The sequence below is a fragment of the Mustela nigripes genome, chromosome 2 (genome assembly GCF_022355385.1).
Source record: "Mustela nigripes isolate SB6536 chromosome 2, MUSNIG.SB6536, whole genome shotgun sequence".
Taxonomy (NCBI): Eukaryota; Metazoa; Chordata; class Mammalia; order Carnivora; family Mustelidae; genus Mustela; species Mustela nigripes.
This window is the reverse complement of record NC_081558.1, coordinates 210653041-210676366: the sequence shown is the minus strand read 5'-3', so window position 1 is coordinate 210676366 and position 23326 is coordinate 210653041. Positions and strand designations below refer to the sequence as shown.

Below are 23326 nucleotides of genomic sequence, written 5' to 3'. Positions count from 1 at the left end.
GACTGAAGGAGAAAATGAGGCAGCGCCGGACGCCTGGTAGCAGAGCAAGGGCCGCCCTGCCCCTTCAGCTCTACTTCTGTATAATCCACTCCTCTGCCTCCCAAGTATGTCTTCCCTGGGACAACGAAAGTAACAGACAGGAAAATCAGACGGCTGGATCGGGCAGAAGGCTGCCATTCATCCCCGTCTGGAAACGCCGACCTGGAGCCCAAGATGGCAGCAACACTTCACTTGGCTGAGGGTCAAGGTCATAAAACCCTCAGCCTCCAAAATACGGTTACATTTTTAATTTGGTCATTTCCCCAAGTTATGCAGGAAGCTCCCAATACACTTACAAAGCTCACTTCATTTTTTAGTGGAAATCGTGATTTTTCTGAGCTGCAGTCACTCCACACAAAGAGGTAGAGCCATCGCCAGCGGACTGAGGTAGCAGAGGAGGGGAGGGACAGGGGGAAAGGCACAGGGCAAGCTCAGGGGCACTTAAGGCCAGAGTTGGGAGGGACAAACACTTCATGCTTTGAGTCTGGCCAAGAGCAGCTAGAGCTGTACATGTCACGGGATATCACGGGATACAAGGTCATCCGTGTTCCATGACCGAGCGTCTCGGGTGTGGTGGGTCTGCGTGCAGTCAGGTAAGCAGCTATGCCCTGTCAGAGAGCTTAGGCTCTAGAGTCAAACAGACTGCATTTTAATCTCAGCTCCCAGGCAGCCTCTGGCAAATCACTGACTTTGCTCAACCTTTGTCTTTCCATCTGTAAGATGGGAATAGTGAGAAAACCCACTTCAGGGTTGTTGGAGGCAAGAAGGTACATAGGGAGATGTAAATGATGTATACAAATCACTTCACACACAAAAAAATGCTCAAAAAATGTCAGCTGTTATGATTAACAACAGTAAAAACACATGAGGACCTCAGAGTCTCCCTTCCATATAACTGGACTGGATGCCTTTTCCCCCCCTTGCATCCCTAGAACCTAGCATCATCCCTGCCACACAGCAAATGCTCCATGCCTGTCCCTGAATGAATAAACGGTCTCCAACCTCCACCCCAAGAGCAGAGGGAGAAGGGACCTCAATAAAGCCCTCGATTCTTGTTCTCTGCAAACAGCGACCAGGCAGTGTCCAAATCCTGAGCGCTCAGACGACAGCATCAAACTTGAAATCTCAGGGCTCCTGGGTGGCTCAGTCAGTCAAGCATCTGCCTTCAGCTCATCCCAGGTTCCTAGGATGGAGCCCCACGTGTGCTTCTCCTTCTCCCTCTGCCCCTCCCCACACCTGTGCTCTCTTGCTCTCTCAAATAAAATCTTTAAAAACAAACAATAACAGGGTGCCTGGGTGGCTCAGTGGATTAAGTCACTGCCTTCAGCTCAGGTCATGATCTCAGGGTCCTGGGATCGAGTCCCGCATCAGGCTCTCTGCTCAGCAGGGAGCCTGCTTCTCTCTCTCTCTCTCTCTGCCTGCCTCTCTCCCTACTTGTGATCTCTCTCTCTCTGTCAAATAAATAAATAAAATCTTTAAAAAAAAACAAAAAACAATAACAAAAAACCCCTTAAAATCCTATGGAGAAGCTGGAGACCCATTATGGTGTTCAAGTGACTGAATATTAAGATCTTTAATTTTTTTTTTTTTAAGATTTTATTTATTTGGCAGAGAGAGAGCACACGAGCATGAGCAGGGGAGGGAAGCAAGGGGAGGAGGGAGAAGCACGCTCTCCGCTGAGCAGGGAGTCCGCTGTGGGGCTCGATCCTAGGCCCCCGGATCATGGCTTGAGTGGAAGGCAGACACCTACCTGACTGAGCCACCTAGGCACTTTGGATATTAAGATCTTACTGTGAATGGATATCGGAGCAATTTCTACTCTTTAAGCAAGGGAGAGAAGGTCATTTTTTCAGCTGAGGCTCACAGGACCACAGTGTGTATCAGGAGACCCTTTAGGAAACGGAGTCTAGCTCAGCTCTGTTCATTTGGCAGAGGAACAGCCTGAGGCCCACATGGCAGAAGTGCCTGCCCCGGGTCACAAGGCAAAACGAGGGAGGAGGGTCTCCTACTCCCTTGAAAATAAAATCAAAGCTCACTTGAAGCCGGATATTTGACAGAAGGAACATTCTCGCGAAGTCAGTACAGTATATGCTCTGTTCGCACACGCCAAAATGTGCATAGCAGGAGCTCAAAGGACTTCTCTAACAAAAGTGCTCACGTTATTGTGCAAAACTCGTAAGTGGTGCCTACATATGGCCACTGAGCACATAACCGGGCTGAAGTACTTCAAGATTTGGAAGTTCTGATGGACTCACACCCAAAATAACATGCTGATGTGTCTCGCACAGGCAATCCACATCGGGCTCATGACGGTGACCGCGCTTCGCACGTTACCTATTTCTGGCTTGTCGAGCAGACTGACGAGGACTCGGAACGGCTTCAGGTACGCGTGGTGACGTTCCTCTACGTCGGCGTCTGAGAACTTCTGGTGCAGTATTTCAGCTAGACCCTGTTTTGTTTTGTTTTTAAAGCCACAGATCAGGATATTGTACACAGCACAGTTTGACATTACTGGTTGTTCTACTTGTAAAAACTCCGGGATAGAGAGAAAACCAGTCACGCAGCGTGAAATGAGCACAGAAAAGGTTTCCCCACCGTGGATCCAGGACATGCCCCATGTCTGCTCTGAGGTCCTGCCCATCAATTCACAGAGGAATCATGACCAGGAATGTTCTAGACCGGGATCTACTTTGCAGAAAGGCTCCTTTACCTCAACTAAAAGATCCTTGGAATATCTTTCAAAAAAATATGAGGACTGGTCTTCGTAAGAATTTGAGAGCTCGGATTCTGGCACAATGGTATTTCCTTTAATATCTGAACCTATAAAAGAACAAGGATCATGAGCTGTTAACAAGATCTAAAATTTTAAAGTACATAATCCTGCGCAAAGGTCTCATGCTCCAGCATTTTTAAAAATAGAATTCCTCCAACAGAAAACTAAATTCCAATCTGGCAAGACTAAGTCACATTTTCTTCTTTTGAGAAAAATGTGGGGGTGCTAAGGACTCCACTTCAACAGGCATCAATTTAGTTTGTCCTGAGAATTCACCCTCGGTGTCTTTGATTGTCTGATTACAAAGATCTAAAGGCATGAGGATCAGTTTTTAAAACCAGCGTCTGTATGACAGTATGTGAAACCAAGCTGTTCTCACATATATGCCCTTATTTTGAGCTTTGGGTAAAGACCAAGGGAGGGCAACTCATGGTATAAGGAGAGAGCGTGGGCTCAGAGGCTGAGGCTAACAGGCTAGACTCAGCACTGGACTTGGATCCTGGGTCCTCTCCATACACAGCAAGTCAAGGTCAACCAGAACAGAGCTGATCATTTAGTAAAATCATCCTTTTGATAAAAATGCTTAAAAAGCCTGTAAATATTCTTCTTGAAATCCTTCATAAACTTCTATGCAATGGGTTCTGAAAGTTCTGTATCTAGGGAGAAAAGAGGAAAGAAAGGGGAGAGGGAACTTTCTGACTCTGGTGTGAGAAGACCCCCATGTTGAGGGTTATAAACTTGGTGAAGCAGAAGATTTTCTAGTAGAAAGACTACTTTGTGTGGATGCTGTCCTGGTGGACACACGCCCTCGCACATCTGTCTACACCCACAGAAAGCACACCAGCAAGAGTGAGCCCTGATGGAAACCAGAGTCTGGGTGATGACGTGCCAGCGCTGCTTCATCGACTATGACAAATGTGCCACCCTGGTGGGGGGGGAGGGAGAACCTGGGGGAAGCTGGGAACTCTCTGTACCTTCCTCTTAGGTTAGATGTGAACCCAAAACTCCTCTTTAAAAAGAAAAAAAGCTATGGAGTCCTTTCATGGTCACTTTGTATACCACTTCTGCTCAAGAACATGAACGTGGGAATTTATAAAATTCAGAAAGTGCTCGCCTCCTAGCCCTGTGGTTTCCTGGACTCTTGTCCCTATGAAGACTTCCAACCAACAGTCAGGGGCTCTTATTCTACAAGTTTACAGGCTGTCTGCAGAAATAGAAGCCTGGGTTCTCAAGCTCTCCCCTTAAGTCATCCAAATGTTTTCCAAAACTTGACGTCAATGCCACAGACATTCCTATCCAGGCCAAACCTCCTTTTACACAAAATCTGTAACATTTGTGGGTCTTCTCTCACACCCCCAAACCCATGAGACTTTTTCACAGCAACAGGTTTCTACTTGAATAAGGTTTAGCTACAATTTTTTTTTTTTTTTTGGTGGTATTTCAAGCTTCTTAAAATGGGATTCAATGTTCAATCTTCAATAGATACCCCACTTACTTACGTCCCTGTTTTTAAGTGTAATACCTGTAACATAAGCCAAGCTACAGTGCAGGCAGAACTCAGCCGACCAGGCCCTATTTAATCAGCGTGTTATCTTTCCATAGCTTATGATTCAGAAACGTTATCACCAAGATTGAAACTTGTTCCAAAAATCAGCACTAAAAGGTTTCATGTTAACTTTGACTTTCACTTATTGGAAACTGCTCAGGACCTAGTAACCACGCATAAAGTCTTCTGTTCAGAGACATGTCTCTCCTCAGTAGGGTCTGGGTGGCCGCTGACAGGATCTGCACGAGGTCCGATCTGAGCAGGGGAATGGCTCTCTCACTGGAATCCTGTTGGAGGACAGAGAACACTTTACTGCAAAGGGATGATGGAACAGAGTACTGGCTTTTGGACACGCGATCCCCCTTACCAGTCTACAAAGCTTTATCTTAAAAAGAAAGTTCTCAGAAGGAGTTGGACCTTTGCAATGCCCACGGCCAGAAGCCATGCAGTTTTTGCTATGGAAACATCCTCCTCACAGAAAGGAACAAGGACTGAAAAATTGTTTTGGCTGAAAGCAAATGGTGATCACAAAGTGGCTCTGAGGTCCAACCCACCTGCCCCATGTCCTCAGGAAACACCAGGGACTCCCGTGGAAGCACACAGGTGACTTACCAGACAGGTATAAAATGGAAAGAAGAACAGAACAATTTCCAGGTTATTTCTTTGCACCAGGACATTTGAGTCCAACAGTGAGGCACACAGAGACTTTACCTGTAAACGATAAGACAGCATGAACATTTCACTCCCCAGACATTTAGCAGTACTTGGCAGGCTACTGCTTACAGTCACAGAAATGAGAGTAACTTCTACCGGGAACCTTGAAACCACTGTGGGAAGCCAGGAACTGAACAGTCAGGCGTCAGTGTGGGAAATGAGGGTTCCAGCCCTAGACCCTGGGGGGCAATTCGTGCTGGAGAGATCATGGACAAGACTACTTGTCCTGTGGAGCTGGTGGCGCCTCACCCCCTCCCAGATCCTGGAATGTGCACTCTGTTTGCCCTGCCCGCTCAAGTTCCCAAGGGACATAGCCTTGCGACAGAGATGTGGTGTTGAGAACACCTGCGCGATATACGTTACTGAGCCTAGTTAAGGCCGCTACGTAGACTTTTAAGATTTGGCAGGTGGGTGTGGAATTGTATGGACGGAGGTTTCTGGTGATGAGGGAGCAGGAGGCTGGCAGAAGACCAAGCAAAAGCTGGCACTTTGCACCCCCTTCTCCACCCGCTCCCCTCGGTAATGTGTGTGACATTCCTCTGGCACCCCGACTGCCATAAGCAAGAAACAAATAGCTAACTTGCAGAAATCACAATCCTACAAGATCGGAGTCTCCCTTGGTTTACAAATCAATAGCCAGAGGCAAATAGCTGAGTTCCTCAAACCCTAAGGTCACCTTCCCCACCATAAACAAAACTGAAGGACGAAGGTGAGGTATAAAGGGAATGTAAATATAGTTAAATCTCTTCTAAACCTAAATCTCACTAACAAAGACGACTGAAGTGGATTGATTACTAGGACATCCCACCAAGAATCTCCCAACTATCTTGATGTTAATGGCTGGTCAAGCCTCAAGGCCTCTGGTATCAGGGCACCTGTAGGCCCTCTTTAGCATATGAAACTCGTTGAAACCTCCCTTCCCCTCCCCTTCCCCCAACCGCAAGATATGTATCCTGCCATCCCTCACAGCCCGGGACAGCAGCTCTTCCTGCCCACGGGTCCTGTCCCCGTGCTTTAATAAACCACCATTGTGCACCAAAGATGTCTCAAGAATTCTTTCTTGGTCATCGGCTCCGGACCTCAGCCCACCGAACCTCACCTAGGTTCTAGAACTTCATCACTGGGATTTGTCCTGCATAACCAGCCACCCTGACCTGCACATACACAGGTAGGTCAAAAAATGTGTTTGAGACTCATACCGCATAGGTGACCCGGGGATCCTGGTTAGTGGACATCCGCGGGCCTCCCAGTCAGAACGGGCCCTTCTGGTCTGGACGGCAAGAGCTGTGAAATTTGGTTTCCCTCCCCTCCTGCTCCAGGCCGGGGCGCTCCCCCAGAATGGAATCCCGAAGGGGAGGCAAACACAGCCAGCCCAGGCTCCTTGAAGATGTAAAGGCATGACAACAGGAATACAGCTCACTCCAAACTGTACGGAGGTGAGTAACTGTTTAACTTCAGACCCCTGTCACCTGCCCTATGGGGATGGTCAGTTGGACGTCCCAGCTGAGGGGAGGACGCTCTGCCCGGGCCTCTCCTCCGGGACTCCGGCCTGGCTGTCTCCACAGGCCTTCCCCAGCTAGAGAGGCCGGCTGCGGGAAGGACCCAATGTGATGGAACTCTGTCTTACTCTCCTTCACTGCTTACTACTGCCCTCACCTGTGCACAGATGTCCCTTTTCTTCTGTTTCAATTAGCTTTTTATAGTATCAGTAAAATGTTTTTTTCCCCTTCAAAACTGAGAGTACGGCTGCTGTGAATCTTTTCTTCAGAACAGACATGGAGCTCTACTGGACCTGTGGCCACCCAAGACAAGCCTCTTAGTTCTCTTGCTTATTCGACTGGCCGCCTATGGATCTGGAGCGGCCGGCCTCTCTCCTTGGTCTCTCCCGGCCTGCCTCCTACGCGGGCCAGTTTTAGGTGATACCCAGAAGCCCCCAAGGAGGCTGGAAATGGCCAGTGCGACACTGGAGAGTTGGTTAGCTGTGGGCCTCGCATGTTCCAGCTGAGACCTGGAGGGGCTTGGACCAGCGGGTGAGATTCTAAGACCTCAACTTCCATGATCCTAGAAAGGAATGTCTTTCAGTTCCAAAAAGAACTTCTGGCTAACCTGAAACTCCAAAGACATCCTGTTAAATGGATTCCAAACCAATTCAATACACATTTTGTGTCTTTTCCAAGTGTAGAGACACAGGATACAGAAGAGCCGTAAGAAAAACGCTAATAAAAAGCTATGAGAATTCTGAAGAGGGGAGGGAAAGATCTTTCAACTGGGGGAAACAACAAAACTCTGAGAAGGCTGAGCTCGAAGGACAGGGAAGATGTGTGTGGAGATGGTGGAGAGGAGATGGGGGCGAGTGCAAGGAGCGAGGTGGCCCCACAGACCTACAGGCGCGCCTGGGCAGTCCATTCAGGGGGGCACAAGGCCTGAAGGGAGGTCGAGGCATGGGTAGGTTGGGAGTGGACTTAAAATAGAGGGTGGTTGGGTTAGAGACATTGGGGAGGGTATGTGCTATGGTGAGTGCTGTGCAAATGCATAAGCCTGATGATTCACAGACCTGTACCCCTGGGGCAAACAATACATTATATGTGAATAGAAATAATTTGAAAAAAATACTCTCAAGTTTGGACTTTATCTGTAGGCAAGAGGAATCCAGATATCTTTCAAGCACAGCGTAGATAGGAGCGAAGCTTTGCTTTAGCAGAGGACGGGTTGGGGAGGAGCCTGTCGGAAAATTATGGCAAAGTCCAAGCAAGCCTCTGAAACTGAAGGAAGAAAGGCCGTGAAAATGGAGAGACACAAGCTGTTAGGGTTTACCACTAGGTGGCGAAAGACTGCAGGCCATTAGACACACAGGACGGAAGTTTGGGGAGAAGAGAAAGATCCAGCAGGGTCATGAGAAAGGTCGGCCTTGCCAGGGAAGCAAGCAGCCCTCCAAAGGGCCTGAGGATGGACACCGGAAGCGCCCTGACAATCTAGATTTGAGAGAGGAGAGGACGACAGCTGGAGCAGGACTGAGAGACGGTGACCGGGGGAGCAGGGAACGAGATGAGCAGACGGTAGGCTGGGTGACAAAGGCCACGGAGGAAGCAAGGTTCTAGCCAAAGCAGCAGACTCTGCGAGGCCCCTGGGGCACTGCTTATAGCTAACCGTACTGGCGGGGCCTCCAGAAGGGGCCTCTTTAGGGGCAAACATGTATCTGTATACGTAAACTGTTAATGCATATGTGAAAAACAAACACCCCAGTCCTGCGTACGGACGCCTCGTCTTGCTTGGCAGCTAAGCGCACATACTCTGATGCCTGGAACACCTCTATTTCCCTGCTGCTCTCCACTGATGCCCCTTTGCAGCCCCAGCTGACAGCCTGTGCACGAGGAAGCCGTCCCCGTGAGGAGCAAAGCACCCACCGTGAGCTGGTAATCCGTCCCCAGCATGTACTTCTGCTCCTTGCCTGGCGAGTCCCTGCTGATGTGGCCCACCACAAAGAGCGAGGCGGGAAGGCGGATGGCCGGGCTCACCAGGACGCTCCCCCAAAGGGCAGCGTAAAACACCTCTTTGCCGACCACCAGGGACAGCCTCAGGAGCAGAGCGTCTGTTCTGTGGACAAGAGATACCAACTGTAAGGGCTTGGTCCCAGCAGCCACCGCTCGCCCGGCTCTCCCGCCGCTGTGAAAGCCCATTTCCTCCTCATTCTGAGTGGCTGCCATCTCTCGCCTTTCTGTTCTGTCCACCTGCTGGCAGTCACTGAAATGGAGTTTGCTAAAACAAACGTGGCCCCGAGAGGTTCAGCTTCGCAGCCCACGGGAAGCATCCGGCTGGTCGTGTCCCCGCGGCACAGAGAGATCCATCGCTCTCCACGGCCTCGCTGTGGATCTGCGGGGCTCAGAGGAGGGGATGCCCCAGGGGGTTGGTGCGACTGACTGGAGACACATGTTTTACTCCTGTCAGTAAAACAGCTGGGGACATGTGACTTCACAAGCACGGGGGACAACATTCGCCTGGGCCCCCCATCCGACACAAGTTCCGTAAAGCCTGTCACTCTGCCCACAGCACACCCCTATGTTGACTTCCACTCTGGGAAGTTCTGCTGGTGCCTGACGTTTCTTTGTCCCTTATCTCTATCCGGGTCTCTATGTGGGTCTCTCTCCCTTGACCTGCCATCAGCAACTTCACGTCCATCCCTTAGGAGAAGCAGCGTCATCGGCAGATCCGGGCTTGTTCTTTCCACAGATACTGACCAAGGCCAGGCGCCCCTCCCTGCAACCCCACCCCCGCCCCGTGGCCTGTGTGCAGCTGACGAGGGCACCTTCCCCGTCAATAAGGAAAATGGCTTTACCAGGCCAATGATAGCTCCTGTCAGTAAAACAGCAGAAGCAAACCCCCAGAAAGGGCTTTCACTGAATGAGGACGAACTCCATTCCAAAAGAGTTTCGTCCCTCACATCTCCTCTCTGCAAAGACACACAAACATCACAGAAGGAACAGGCCAGTGTGACGCACTGGGCTCCCCGGGTTCCTGGAGTAAGGCCTCTGTCGTCCAAACCCTGTGTCTGCTTCCTGGCACTGGTCCCTAGGACGAGTGTACTGTGTGCATGTTAGCTGTCGGCTGTGAGATACAGAAGTGAGGGGAAGACGTTCTGAGCAGGACCAGAGGGGCTTGTGTAAAACTCCGCACAGGCAAACAGTCAGTGCTCGGGCCCCACCGCCTGCCATGACCAGCGGGTCTGCGCTGTCTGCTGATGAGCCTTACTCCAGGTGATTGGCGGACACGCAGCTGGTGTGCAAAAACATTGTGGAGTGAATGCCACCCTTTCCCCTTTATTAGGACTCAAATCGTGTCCGGCTTACTTTTCAATTATCGGTCCAGGGTATACAGAGATTTTTCATACAAAAACATTATCTACTATCATTTTTTTAAAAGATTGATTTATTCTTATTTATTTAAAATTTTTGCCAGAGAGAGCACAATCAGGGAGAAGCAGGCTCCCTGCTGAGCAAGGAGCCCAATGGGGAACTTGATCCTAGGACCCTAGGCTGACCCTAGGACCTGAGCTGAAGGCAGCCACTTAACCAATGGAGCCACCCAGGGAGAGAGAGAGAACCTCAAGCAGACTCCCCATTGAGCATGGAGCCCAATGCAGGGCTCGATCTCATGACCCTGAGATCATGACCTAAGTTGAAATCAAGAGTAAGGCACTTAACTGACTAAACCACCCAAGCGCCCCTACCTTTTTACATTAACAGCGAATTTTGTTCTCTTTAGAACTAGTCTAAACTTCTTTGTCTCATAAAATACTTGAATTTTACTGTGCAAATGATGCACAGTATCATCTTTACAGAAAAAACGAAACAAAACAAAACAAAACTGAAGAGGCATGAGTTAACAGCCAAATGTTTAGGAAACACACATAGAAGGGTTTAGTGGCTAAAGATACCCACTGCTCTCCTACTGAGGCTGAGCAAACAGATACAGCTTGTCGCACCCAGCTCTGGAAACAGTGGAGGTGTAGAAGGTGGGGCCGTGGGTCACTGTCCCCTGGGCAGACAGGATGTCCCCAGGCTAGGCAGATTCCTACAGAAGGAGATTAACTGAGAAGGCCCCCAGGAGTGCTTCCCTCTCTCCAGGATCCCTCTCCTCTCAAGGGAAGACTGATGCTTAGATAAAACCCACTGCAAACACGACAATGAACGCACTAATATCACGTCTCCCTTTGCTCAGAACAGTGTATTCCCAAAGTCAGTTCCATGGAGCACCGGGGCCACGAGCTGTCCCACAGACAAGAAATCTGGGAACAGCCACCTCAGCTATCCCTTCTTCGATATTCAGAGCGCACCGGCTAGTTTTCTTTATTTAAAAAATGCAGCTTGAGCCTCATTTTATCCTAAAACAAACTGATATTAAAGCCTGAATGATGCTGTGGTTCACAAAAGGGCAACTGTGACGAGACTAGGCTATGGAGAGCACAGTGGAGAGAAGATAACCCGGATGAGTCAAGTAACGATTAACTAAGAATTAGTCTTACCATCTCAGATGTGAAGCTCCGAGATTCCAAAACTAGCAGAGCCCAGGGCTTGAACCTTTCCTATTCAGAATCAACCAGCAACCTCCAAACCCCTCCAGTTTCCATCCATCCTGCCCCACCCTGGCTGGCGGGCTCCAGCCTCCCGCGAACACCAGCTTCCTCAGACACCGACATGCTCTCCTCTAGTCAACAGACAGCAAGGGACACGGACTGCTTGCCATGAACCCAACTCCGGCCCTGTAGCCACTTGCCTGGTGGACAGTCCTGGAAAGCCAAATGGTCACTGGACAAAGAGCTAAAACAGAGCTTTGGGCATGAGTGTCCAAATGAGCTCAACATTGACAACAGCATCCTGTCCCAACACAGGTCAGGTCCGTGCCCAGAGGGGCAAAAAAATTCTAGAGCCAGCAGAACTCATCATGCTGTCTGGATCGACCAAAAGAAAGGTCACTAAATATGTTTCTAGGTGCCTGCATGGCTCAGTCAGTTAAACATCTGACTCTTGATTTCGCCTCAGGTCACGATCTCAGGGTCCTGAGATCCAGGCCTACGCTGGGCTCCGTGCTCAGCGGGTGTCTGCTTGAGATTCTCTCTCTCCCTCTGCCCCTCCCCCTGCTCCCTTGAACGTCCGTGTGCTCTCTCTCTCTCTAAAATAAATCATCTTAAAGATACATATGTATGTTTCAACTATTTCAACTATTTAATTCAGGTTTTCTCAACCCGAACAGGATGGACTTGGAAGCCAGATAAGCCTTCATCATAGGGACAATCACGTCACTGCAGGGAATCTTAGTGCTAAATGCCAGCAGCACCTTTTCTACCCCCTGGTAACAGCCCAAAGAAAGATGCCAAATGTCCCTGGAGGACACAAATTATGCCAGCTGAGAATCGCTGACTCACACTTTTGCCTCCGTACAGACCTCTGAGAATAGTCACCTTTCCCCCAAATCCTCAGGAGAGGATTTGGTACTTTATGGTACTTTCTCCCCACTACTCCTGCTTCATCAGTGCAGCAAAACACAGCTGTGAAGCTACTTCATGGGCACTTTAAAGACGACAGTCTGGCCAGGATCCCTGCAGGCACACAAGGGTTAGAAAGCCAGGGTGAAGCATTAGTCCTAACACTGGCCAGAGTTTCCGTTCTTAGGGTTCATGGACACACACAAACCAGGAACAACTCCAGGAACCTGTGAGTCACTGGGCCTAACTCGGTCCTCTGCGTTTGCTGCCAGTGGGGACATCAGGTCCCTCCCTTTGCCCCTCTCTTTCCCATCCCGCACACAGTTTGCTGGGGGTGTCTGCCTTTGCTCCTGAGCACTTAGGGGAAGAAAGAGTTCTGACTTCTCTCAAAGTAACGCGGACACAGAGACCAAAGACTCTGGAGCAGTCATCCCAGTCACTGTGCCCATACACACCCACTCAGAGATCTAGAACCCTCCACCAGCATCCACCTCGGAGAGCTGATAACGAACGGCTTTGGAGCGCTGCAGACACGGGGCCCGCTTTTCTCTCATGGCTCCATCTACTCGGTGATTCATGCAGCTCTACTCAGCTCTTGGTTCAATGTCAAGAAATCTCATCAAAAAAAAAAAATCTAAGTGAAGCAACTTTAGCAACTGTTCCATAGAACCCTCATCGGTCAACTAAGAGAATGCATAAAAACACCCCAACTATTTACACTCTTCTGGCGTGATTCAAGAAACTGCAATACAGTTTGGGAACTGATGTGTTCATCTGTCAGATGATGGAAAAAACATTCATATACACACATACACAGATCTTTCTGGGAACGAGGAATGGGCCAGAACTTCTAGGAAGAGCCTGGGACTAGAAGTCAAGAGACAGAGCTGGTAAGGGTCCTCTCGCCGACTCCTACGTGACCTTCCCTTCATTCCCTCCGCGCACCTACCAATCCTGCGTGCGGCCGTAGGGCTCACAACAGAAGGGACACCGACTCTGCCTCCTGAGAAAGTGCCTCCTACCAACCCCACCCACTTCAAAGGTGGGACTCTTCACTGGGAAGCAGGAAGCCACAACACGCTTTATGTGAAAGCCTGAAACGTTCGAAGTACAAATTTTTGGTTAGGTTTATCAAATTCTACCACAAGTGCTCATGACCTAAACGTACCTGTGGTCACTAGCCACGATCCCTCAAACCACTCTCATTCTCTGACTTCTCTGAATTAGGGGAGATGTCCAAACAGAACTCAGATGGATTCCTCCATTCCACCCCGGCCCCCCACACCCCCCGGGTCACAGACGAAATGGCAGACAAAGGCAGTGTGGCTGGGGCCTCTGGAATGGTGTCATCAGACGGAAACTTCTGCAAGCACAGAGGTTTCTGCCTCCCAGTCAGGCTGCACATGGGTTCTTAAAGCAGGTCCTAGTAACAGAGGTGAATCACAGCACTCAGAATGGTTAATATGATGGGAGGGAGCTCTTATGTGATAATTCCCCAGAGAAACAGGATACTGTGTATACCCAGTAGTCTGAATGGAATTATGCTTTCTTCTGCTCCTAAGCATGACCAAAAATTACCCCTGCATGAACTTTTATGAGTACGAGCTTTACAAATTAACGCAAAGTACTGCTGAAACTTGTCAAGCTATTCTGCTCAGCATCGCCTTTGCAAGCCCCAGCCATCAGTGAAGCGTGGCGCTGCCTCGACTGAGAGGCAGCCTAGTGTGATGGGAACAAGGAAGACTTCGGAACCTGACCCATGTGGCTCAGGGTCCCTGCTCTGCCACTCACTGACCACGTGACTCTGGGAAACCTTCTCACTTTCTCTCACCCGTGACCAGAGGCAATTCCCAGGACGACATAGTATTTGGTCAATCGGGGACCAGCACAGCAATGACAAGCGTCAAGCTGACTTCCGTGCCTTTCCCTCTGTAGCTCCTTCCCTGCTTCTCCCAAAGCGGCGGCATCACACGGAAGCCGCAGAGCCAGATGAGACCCACCTGTCATAGATCTCGGAGCCCTCCTCCAGGCCGGGCAGCAGGCCCACAATGAAGGCCTGGAGACTGGGCAGGAGCAGCTTCTGCAGCGGGAGAAAGTATTTCTCATACAGGCCGAGCAGCACGGGCCTCACGGACATGGCCGCGTTCGCCAGAAGAGGGAACAACCCACAGCTTTGGGAAAGAAGAGAGAGCAGGGGTAAATGAGACACGGAATCGGAAGTTTGGGACAATCACCCAGCCAGAGGGAGCTTTCAACAACGGCCAGCCAGCCGTTGGGGCTGCAGACGCTTGCCTGTCACAGGATGGTCACAGCGGACTGTCCAGTAAGGAGGCAGCAGGTTCAGAACACACTTAAAGAAAGGCCTGGGAGGAAGCGCTCCAGAGGTGATCGCAGCTTGTCTCCTGCTGGCGTCCTGACCATGAGTTGTTGCTCACCACTCCCTATTTTGTTTGTCATTTTCTTATCTTACGAACTGAAATACGGTTATTCAGGTAATAATGTAATATGGTAATAACGTAATATGGTAGGGAAGCTACTATACCTGTAGAGGAACAAATCCTTGGCCAGCCATTTGGTCCCCACAATTTTGAAGATAATCTCATAGGTTTCTAGGGCTTTTAGGTGCACACCGCTGGGCAAGGCAGGATGCAAGCACTGAGCTAACCTCTTGCTGATAATGAGCCGTCTTGGCAATAAGGAGTATCTCAAGTTACTCTGAAGGGCCTGGAAAACAGAAGGCAGAACATGAGGAAGAAGGCAGCAACATTTACCACGTAAAATAAACCTGCAGAGGCTGGAAAGACACGAGCAGACACAAAAGGAAGACAGAGGGCCTGCGCAGGGAACACCAGGAGGGCCGTGAGCCAGGCTCCGGGGACATGGGTATTAGCAAAGCCCCTAGCAACACTGGAGATGAGGCAGGCGCCAGGATCAAGAGCAAGGGAGACCCTGTGACCATCGGACCCGCTCCTCGGTCACACATGGAAACCTGGGTACCAGAGAGGGCTCCTGTCCACACATGAGGCCAAGCAGAACACAGACTATATCAGGGGACGTGACCCACCCACCCCCATCCCTAAGACGACCCCTGACTGCGTGCTGGGGAAGCCCTTGGAATCTGCCTGGGGAGAGGAAGAGGTCTGAAGAATCCCCAGCGCTCCCCCAGCTCAGCTTCACAGCCCGGGGGCTCTGAGGGAGGGGTCAGCCCCAGAAGAAACAGGCGGGCTCCCCTCTCAGTCATGACTCCAGGTATCTCCGGCAGCTGGTGGTCCTGCTGGGTGGGAAGGACCCCGGCCCGCAGGAGAAATGCCGCTCTCTGCCGAGATGAAGCCACAGGGCTCCTGAGCCAGGCCTCAGCAGCCAGAGACCAGCCTCGTCAGCGCCAAAGCGGCCTGGGTACCTGTGGTACCTGAGGAACCCGGTCCGGAGAGTGAACGGGTCACCACCGTTCTGCACAGCCTCAAGCGACCGCGGGCAGAGTGCTGTGGCGGGTGGCTCCTCATGACTCAATCTTGAAACACAAAGTGTCTGTCATTATGGAACAGCTGGCAAATATTTGCTCAAAGCCTACAGGGTGAAGTCCACGCGTCTTAAAAAGCCACTCAGAGGCCTCCACGGCATGACTCCTGCCCGCTTTGCCTCCCCTGCCCCCATCTCTTACTACCTCGGCTTCGAACTCTGCAGAGACACAGATCCGTGTGTGAGTCCTGCCTGTGCTCTCTGCCCCCTGCCCAACCTCCTTCCTGTCCACTTGGCTAATCCTCCCCAAGGAGACTGAGCGTCCCCTTCCCTGGAGGCAGAATGGTCGCCGCCATCCTGCATGTTTAGTTCCTTCTGCCCTGGGCTCCATGTGCACATCTGTCACCGATTTACAACCCTGTCCTAATGATTATCAGCTCAGGGCTGACTCAGGCAGGGAGCAACTTGAGGGCCAGGTCTGTTGCCTTCCCCTCTGTGGTTTTCAGCATTCTGCACAGAGCCTAAAACAAAGCAGGCCTTCTGGAAGAACAGAAGATGTGCCAACTGCATTCTGTCTGTGTCTACCAACCGCTGGCCCTGGGCCATATGGTCTTAGGGCCATGATATCTTTTTCTTCATAATCAAAGAAAATGATCCTGTCCCTAACACATGCACTGAATTTATGCAGGAAGTAAAAGGAAAGGAAGGAAAATAATATATTTTTTCATCAGAAGCCTGTAGTCTAACTGAATTATCAAATTCAATAAACCCATATCTTGGAAAAAAAACCCATATAAGTAAAGGTCATCCAGAAATACCTTAAAACCTTATATATAAAAGTCTCATATTTTAAAACAAAGGGAAAGCCAACAAAATAATTTCTTTTAAGATTTTATTTATTTAGGGCGCCCGGGTGGCTCAGTGGGTTGGGCTGCTGCCTTCGGCTCAGGTCATGATCTCAGGGTCCTGGGATTGAGTCCCGCATTGGGCTCTCTGCTCAGCAGGGAGCCTGCTTCCCTCTCTCTCTCTCTGCCTGCTTCTCCATCTACTTGTGATTTCTCTCTGTCAAATAAATAAATAAAATCTTTTTTTTTTTAAAGATTTTATTTATTTATTTGAGAGCAAGAGAGGGGGAGAGAGGGAATCTCAAGCAGACTCCATGCTGAGCCCAGAGACCAACATGGGGCTCAATCTCACAAACCCTGAGATCGTGACCTGAGCTGAAATCCAAAGTCAGGCACTTATCCAACTGAGCCACCCAGGTGCCCCCAAATAATTTTTTTTTAAATGTGCTCCTGTCAAAACAAATCCTGAGGTAAGCCAAAACACACGCTGTAACAGGGGATAAGAACAAAGTGAGATAGCTTTGGCGGAGGGGACATGAATGTGCCAAATGTTCAGGAAACTGCGTTTCGTTATGCACTTTTTTTTTTTTTTAAGATTTTATTTATTTATTTGACAGAGAGAGATCATAAGTAGGCAGAGAGACAGGTAGAGAGAGAGATGAGGAGAAGCAGGCTCCCTGCTGAACAGAGAGCCCGATGCGGGACTCGATCCCAGGATCCTGAGATCACAACCTGAGCCGAAGGCAGCGGCTTAACCCACTGAGCCACCCAGGCGCCCCTCGTTATGCACGTTTTTGAACACGTAGAAAAGCAGGTGGAACAGCAACATCAGCCTCACTGGGCTTCAACGAGCATCAGCTGCCAGCCAGTCCTGAAGAAACCATGTCTGTGCCTCAACTGGCTTATCTATGCGGCTGTGGACTTTCTCTGGGGATTCAAGAGCAGGAGAGAGGGCCTCTGTCTTCACCTGCAGTAACTGTTTTTGTCAAAATCAAGCACTTGCATTTTTTTCCCCTAAGATTTTATTTATTTGAGAGAGAGAGAGAGAGAGTATGAGCCAGGGGAGGGGAGAGGGAGAAGCAGACTCCAGCTGCGTATGGAGCCAGACACTGGGCTCGATCCTAGGACCCTGAGATGATGATCTGAGCTAAAGTTAGATGCCTAACCAACTGAGCCACCCAGGCGCCCCCACGCACTTGCTTATTAAGTCACACCCACTCTGGTATTGTTCAGCGTATTCCAAGGACTCCTGCTGTTTGATGTGGAAAAGTCAGGGCACACTCACCGTGGTGGTCATCTGGGACTCACCAGCGTTTGCCTTCCTTGGGCTGTGCATGTCCATATCCCATTTCTGTGCCCTTTTGACCCTCTGCAACATGACCAAGTCTGGCCAGCGGGATGAGTAGAGCAATAAAAGTCGGTTAAAAGCCAACTCAAAGCTTGTTGGGTTCCCTTTTCTTGACTCTAAGATCATGGACATATGGGTTGAGCCAAAGCCCCCCTGGCCAGCCTGGCTCCCTGAGAACCTACAGAGCAGAAACCACGTGCTGACCCACTGAGGCAGAACTCAACCACGTAAAACTCACTGAGATTAGGCCTTGTTTGTTACCATGGCATAACCCTCTCTATCCTAACTAATAAACCTCTTCCCACATAAATGCAATTACAATGAACCCAAACCATCCATTCCAAATGAATGAGGCTGCTTGCTATTTCTTTCTCATTTGAGTGTGTCACTTAATTTGAGAAAAGACATAGGAAAAGAAACATAACAAGTACTGAGGCTGTGACCAGTGAACATGGAACAGGTTATTCACTGTTTGCGTCTGTGTTAATCCACGAAAACACAGCACGTCTGAGAAAGGGACTTAGTGCTGTTGAGGGAAAGACAGAAAGAAAGAAGGAAGCTGTTGGATCTGAAAATTCAGCAAAAACAAAGGATATAAACAGACTATACTTAAAAGAACGAGAAGCTGCTTGTTGTTCCTGGTAAGAAAAATGCAATTAAAACTACAAGAAAATACCATTCTCTTCACCCATCAGACTGTCAAGCTAGATCAAAGCACACAAGTTCAGGAGCAGAGCAGAGCTACCGAGAGATCATGAGCTGAGTTTTGTTCCTCAAGCTGAGTCAGGATGTGGCCAGACAGACTTTGGGAGCCTGCTCCTTGGGGCAGTGGGAGAGTCAACACTTCTGCATCGTTTTCACCACTAATCACGGGGCTAAAATCATGGCTAGGTCATGGTGGTTGTGCTAACCCACTTCCCACAGAACCAGACTTAACAGGTGCTTCCACACGGAGGCTAGGCAAACGAATGAGAGATATTATAACACTGGTTTAATAAGTGAGCTTGGGGGTCAGAGCCGGACATTCCAGTCCTACCATTTGCTTGTTCGGCAAGTTCTTTAAACTTTCCAGCTATCGTCTCCTCGCAAAGTTGCAAGCATCAGATGAGACACCCCATACAAGCAGTACAGCAACGTCTGGCACCCAGGAAGCAGCCAGCAAACACAACCTCTTACCATAACAAACTGAAAATGAAGGACAAGACTCCCAGAGATGGAGAGAAGATGCATTTTAAAACAATCCACTGAAACCCAATCGTTTCCAGATAATGTCTTTATTGGCCCAAAAGCAAACAAGGACACTAGTTGGGTGTGTTGAGGAAGAAGGGTGAGAAATACATTGAATCAGAAAAGCAAAGCTCCGACTGCTCTATGTTTGGAGTTAAGATGCCTGCAGACCCAAAATATGAAAATCCCAAGAGACACTGTAGCCGAGGAGGAAATCGGCACCCACGAGATGGAGTTGGGGAACGTGAAATTTCCTTTTAAGAAGAAGGAAAATATAAATAGTAATTAATATTTATCATTAAAAGGGAAAATAAGATATATCCTACATGATATTTAAGGAAAACTTCTAAACAATATTTTGCAAGTCTTTTTTTTTTTTTTAAGATTTTATTCATTTATTTGACAGAGAAGACAGGGAGAGAGAGAGTATAAGCAGGGGGAGTGGCAGGCGGAGGGAGAGGGAGACACAGGCTCCCTGCTGAGCAAGGAGCCCAGGACCCTGGGATCATGACCTGAGCTGAAGGCAAACACTTAACTGACTGAGCCACCCAGGTGCCCCAACATTTTGCAAGACTTAAAACTGAAGATTAGAATCACTAGTTGAAAATGCTTTGCCTGGGGCATCTGGGTGGCTCAGTCGCTTAAGTGTCTGCCTTGGACTCAGGTCATGATGGTGGAGTCCCGGGACTGAGCCCCCAAGATGGGCTCCTTGCTCCATGGGGAGCCTGCTTCTCCCTCTCTTCCCCACTTGCTCATGATCTCTGTGGCAATCTCTGTCCGTCTCACTCTCTCAAATAAAATCTTAAAAAAACACTGCTTTGCATGCAGTGCATCTGGAGCAGTCTGGAAACAAAGGATTCCCCCCGAACAGAGCTCCTCCTCCCCCAGAGCGACAGACTATGCAGGAAATGAGGCTGTGAGTCCTATTTAAAAACACCTTCTGTGAGCAGGGAATGTTTTTCCATCTCTTTGTGTCTTCCTCAATTTCTTTCACAAGTGTTTTGTAGTTTTTAGAGTACAGATCCTTTCCCTTTTTGGTTAGGTTTATTCCTAGGTATCCCATGGTTTTTTGTGTAATTATAAATGCGACTGACTCCTCAATTCCTATTTCTTCTTACTGTTTGTGTATAGAAATGCAACTGATTTCTATGCATTGATTTTATATCCTGCCATGTTGCTACATTCCTGTATGAGTTCTAGCAACTTGGGGGTGGAGTATTTTGGGTTTTCTACATAAAGTATCATTTTGTGTGCGAAAAACGAGAGTGTGACTTCTCTGCCAATTTGAATACTTTTTATTTCTTCTTGTTTTCTGATTGGGGAGATTAGGAGCTTAAGTATTATACTGAACAACTGTGGTGAGAATGGACATCCCTGTTGTGTTCCTAATCTTAGGGGGAAAGCTCTCAATTCTTCCCCACTGAGAATGATAACTGATGTGGGTTTTTCATAGATGGCTTTTTTGATATTGAGATATGTTAAAATATCTATGGACATTTTTTAAAGAGCTGGGAATCCCAAATCCTGAAATTTGTATGGAACCAGTTAAGACCCCAAATACCCAGAGGAATGTTGAAAAAGAAAACCAAAGCTGGGGGCATCACAATGCCAGACTTCAAGATTACAAAGCTGTAATCATTAAGACAGTATGGTACTGGCACAAAAACAGACACATGGATCAATGGAACAGAATAGAGAGCCCAGAAATGGACCCTCAACTCTATGATCAAATAAGCCTCGACAGAAAGAATATCCAGTGGAAAAAAGACAGTCTCTCCAATAAATGGTGCCGGAAAAATTGGGACAGCCACATGCAGAAGAATGAAACCTGACCATTCTCCTACGCCATACACAAAGACAAACTCAAAGATGGATGAAAGACCTGTGAGCCAGGAATCCATCAAAATCCTAGAGGAGAATCCAGGCATCAACTTCTTCAACCTCAGCCGCAGCAACTTCTTGCTAGATAGAGGCAAGAGAAACCAAAGCAAAAAATGAACTACCGTGACTTAAGATAAAAAGCTTCTGCACAGCAAAGGAAATAGTCAACAAAACTAAAAGGCAACCTACAGAATGGAAGAAGATATTTGTAAATGACATTATCAGATAAAGGGCTCATCTCCAAGATCTATAAAGAACTTATCAAACTCAACACCCTCCAAAAAAACCAAATAATCCAGTCAAGAAATGGGCATAAGACATGAACCGACCTTTCTCCAAAGACATCAAATGGCCAAAGACACATGAAAAATGGCTCCACATCACCTGGCATCAGAGAAATACAAATCAAAACCACAATGAGATACCACCTCATACCAGTCAGAATGGCTAAAATTAACAAGTGAGGAGACAACAGGTGTTGCCGAGGTTGTGGAGAAAGGCGAACCTTCTTACACTGCTGGTGGGAATGTAAGCTGGTGCAGCCACTCTGGATAACAGTATGGAGGTTCCTCAGGAAGTTAAAAATAGGGCTACCCTACAACCCAGCAAGTGGTCTAATAGGTATTTACCCCCAAAATACAGATGTAGTGAAAAGAGAGGGCACATGCACCCCAATGCTCATAGCAGCAATGTCCACAATAGCCAAAATGTGGAAGGAGCAGAGATGCCCTTCAGCAGACGAATAAATAAAGATGTGGTCCATATACACCATGGAATATTACTCAGTCATCAGAAAGGATGAACACCCACCATTTGCATCAACATGGATGGAACTGGAAGGAATTATACTAAGTGAAATAAGTCAATCAGAGAAAGACAATTACCTGGTTTCACTTATACACGGAATATAAGAAACTGTGCAGAGATCATAGGGGAAGGGAGGGAAAACTGAATGGGAAGTCATCAGAGAAAGAAAAACCACGAGAGACTCTTAAGTGCAGGAAACAAACTGAGGGTTGCTGGAGGTGGGAGAGGGGACTGGGGTCACGGGGGATGGGCCTCAAGGATGGCACACAATGTGACGAGCACTGGGTGTCATACACAACTGATGAATTACTGAACACTACATCTGAAACTTAATGATGTACTCTATGTTGGCTAAATGAATTACATTAAATAAATAAATAAATAAAGCGAAACAAACACCTTCTGGGTGAGCAGGAGTAAGTAGCATCTCACCGAAGTTCCTGAAGGAGAACCTAAGCCAACTCCTGGTGGCTTTAAGGAAACAGTGGCCACCGTGAGGGTTCCCACTCTGGCTCCCCCAAATTCTCTCTCTGTAAGACTTTCCCTTTAGGTTCACTGAGGGCTAATGCATGGCCTTGAGGGGACGATCTCTGTGTTTTCAGGGCAAACTTAAAGGGGAAGGAGTCATCCGATGATTCATTCCTCCACTTTGGCTGCTGAAGATGCAGAGCTCAGGGTGGTGGTTCGGCCATGGTGGCTTTCTTCTGCCAGCCACCACTGACTCAGATCTCCTCCGCTTAGGACCTATCGACTCAGGCATCCCTGGACATGAGAAGTGCTTGGCCCATGTGGCCAGCCCACTTTCAGGATGTGAAAAACACTTCTCAGTAGGAAGTTGGAGGCTTTCTGCTGCATCCTTTCTGAGAGTGAGATCAAGCCAGATGCCCAGGGCTGTCGCTGCTTTTGAAAAAGAAAATGTTCTATTTAGAAGAGCCCTGGCCTAGGAGGTTTCAAAACGGAGTGCTGTGCACTGCTGGTGGGAATGTAAAATGGTGCAATCGCTGTGCAAACAGGATGGTGGCTCCTCTAAGGATTAGGGGTGCCTGACTGGCTTAGTCGGCAGAGCACGTGACTGCTGATCAGGGGGGTCATAAGTCAGAACCCCACACTGGGTGCAGAGTTTACTTAAAAAATAAATAAAGGGGCGCCTGGGTGGCTCAGTGGGTTAAAACCTCTGCTTTCGGCTCAGGTCATGATCCTGGGGTCCTGGGATCGAACCCCACGTCCGGCTCTCTGCTCAGCAGGGAGCCTGCTTCCTCCTCTCTCTCTGCCTGTCTCTCGGCCTGCTTGTGATCTCTGTCAAATGAGTAAGTAAAATCTTTAAATAAATAAATAGGGGCACCTCAGTAGCTCAGTCAGTTAGGCCACTGCCTTCAGCTCAGGTCATGATCTCAGGGTCCTGGGATGGAGCCCCACATCGGGCTCTCTGCTCAGCAGGGAGCCTTCTCCCTCTCCTTCTGCCTGCCGCTTTGCCTACTTGGGCTGTCTGCCAAATGAATCAATAAAATCTTGCAGACTCCCCGTGGAGCTGGGAGACCGATGCGGGACTCGATCCTGGGACTCCGGGATCATGACCTGAGCCGAAGGCAGTAGTCCAACCAACTGAGCCACCCAGGCGTTCCTTCCTTCCTTCCTTCCTTCCACCCAGGCGTTCCTTCCTTCCTTCCTTCCTTCCACCCAGGCGTTCCTTCCTTCCTTCCTTCCTTCC

General features: G+C 48.8%; 1 protein-coding gene across 5 annotated transcripts in view; it reads right to left on the bottom strand.

Annotated features, from left to right (window-relative positions):
* DOP1B (DOP1 leucine zipper like protein B) overlaps nt 1-23326 on the bottom strand; it is a 108350-nt gene that overhangs the window by 58623 nt on the left and 26401 nt on the right. For all 5 annotated transcript variants that reach the window (XR_009402602.1, XM_059392321.1, XM_059392324.1 and 2 more), the window contains exons 3-9: nt 14594-14775; nt 14052-14222; nt 8477-8666; nt 4971-5069; nt 4522-4645; nt 2750-2859; nt 2374-2488 (exon numbers count right to left, since the gene is read on the bottom strand). Coding sequence is in view for 4 of the 5 variants with exons in the window: in XM_059392321.1 (XP_059248304.1) it covers nt 2374-2488; nt 2750-2859; nt 4522-4645; nt 4971-5069; nt 8477-8666; nt 14052-14222; nt 14594-14775 (991 nt within the window). In the remaining variant the exon portion in view is untranslated. The remainder of the gene's footprint in view (nt 1-2373; nt 2489-2749; nt 2860-4521; nt 4646-4970; nt 5070-8476; nt 8667-14051; nt 14223-14593; nt 14776-23326) is intronic.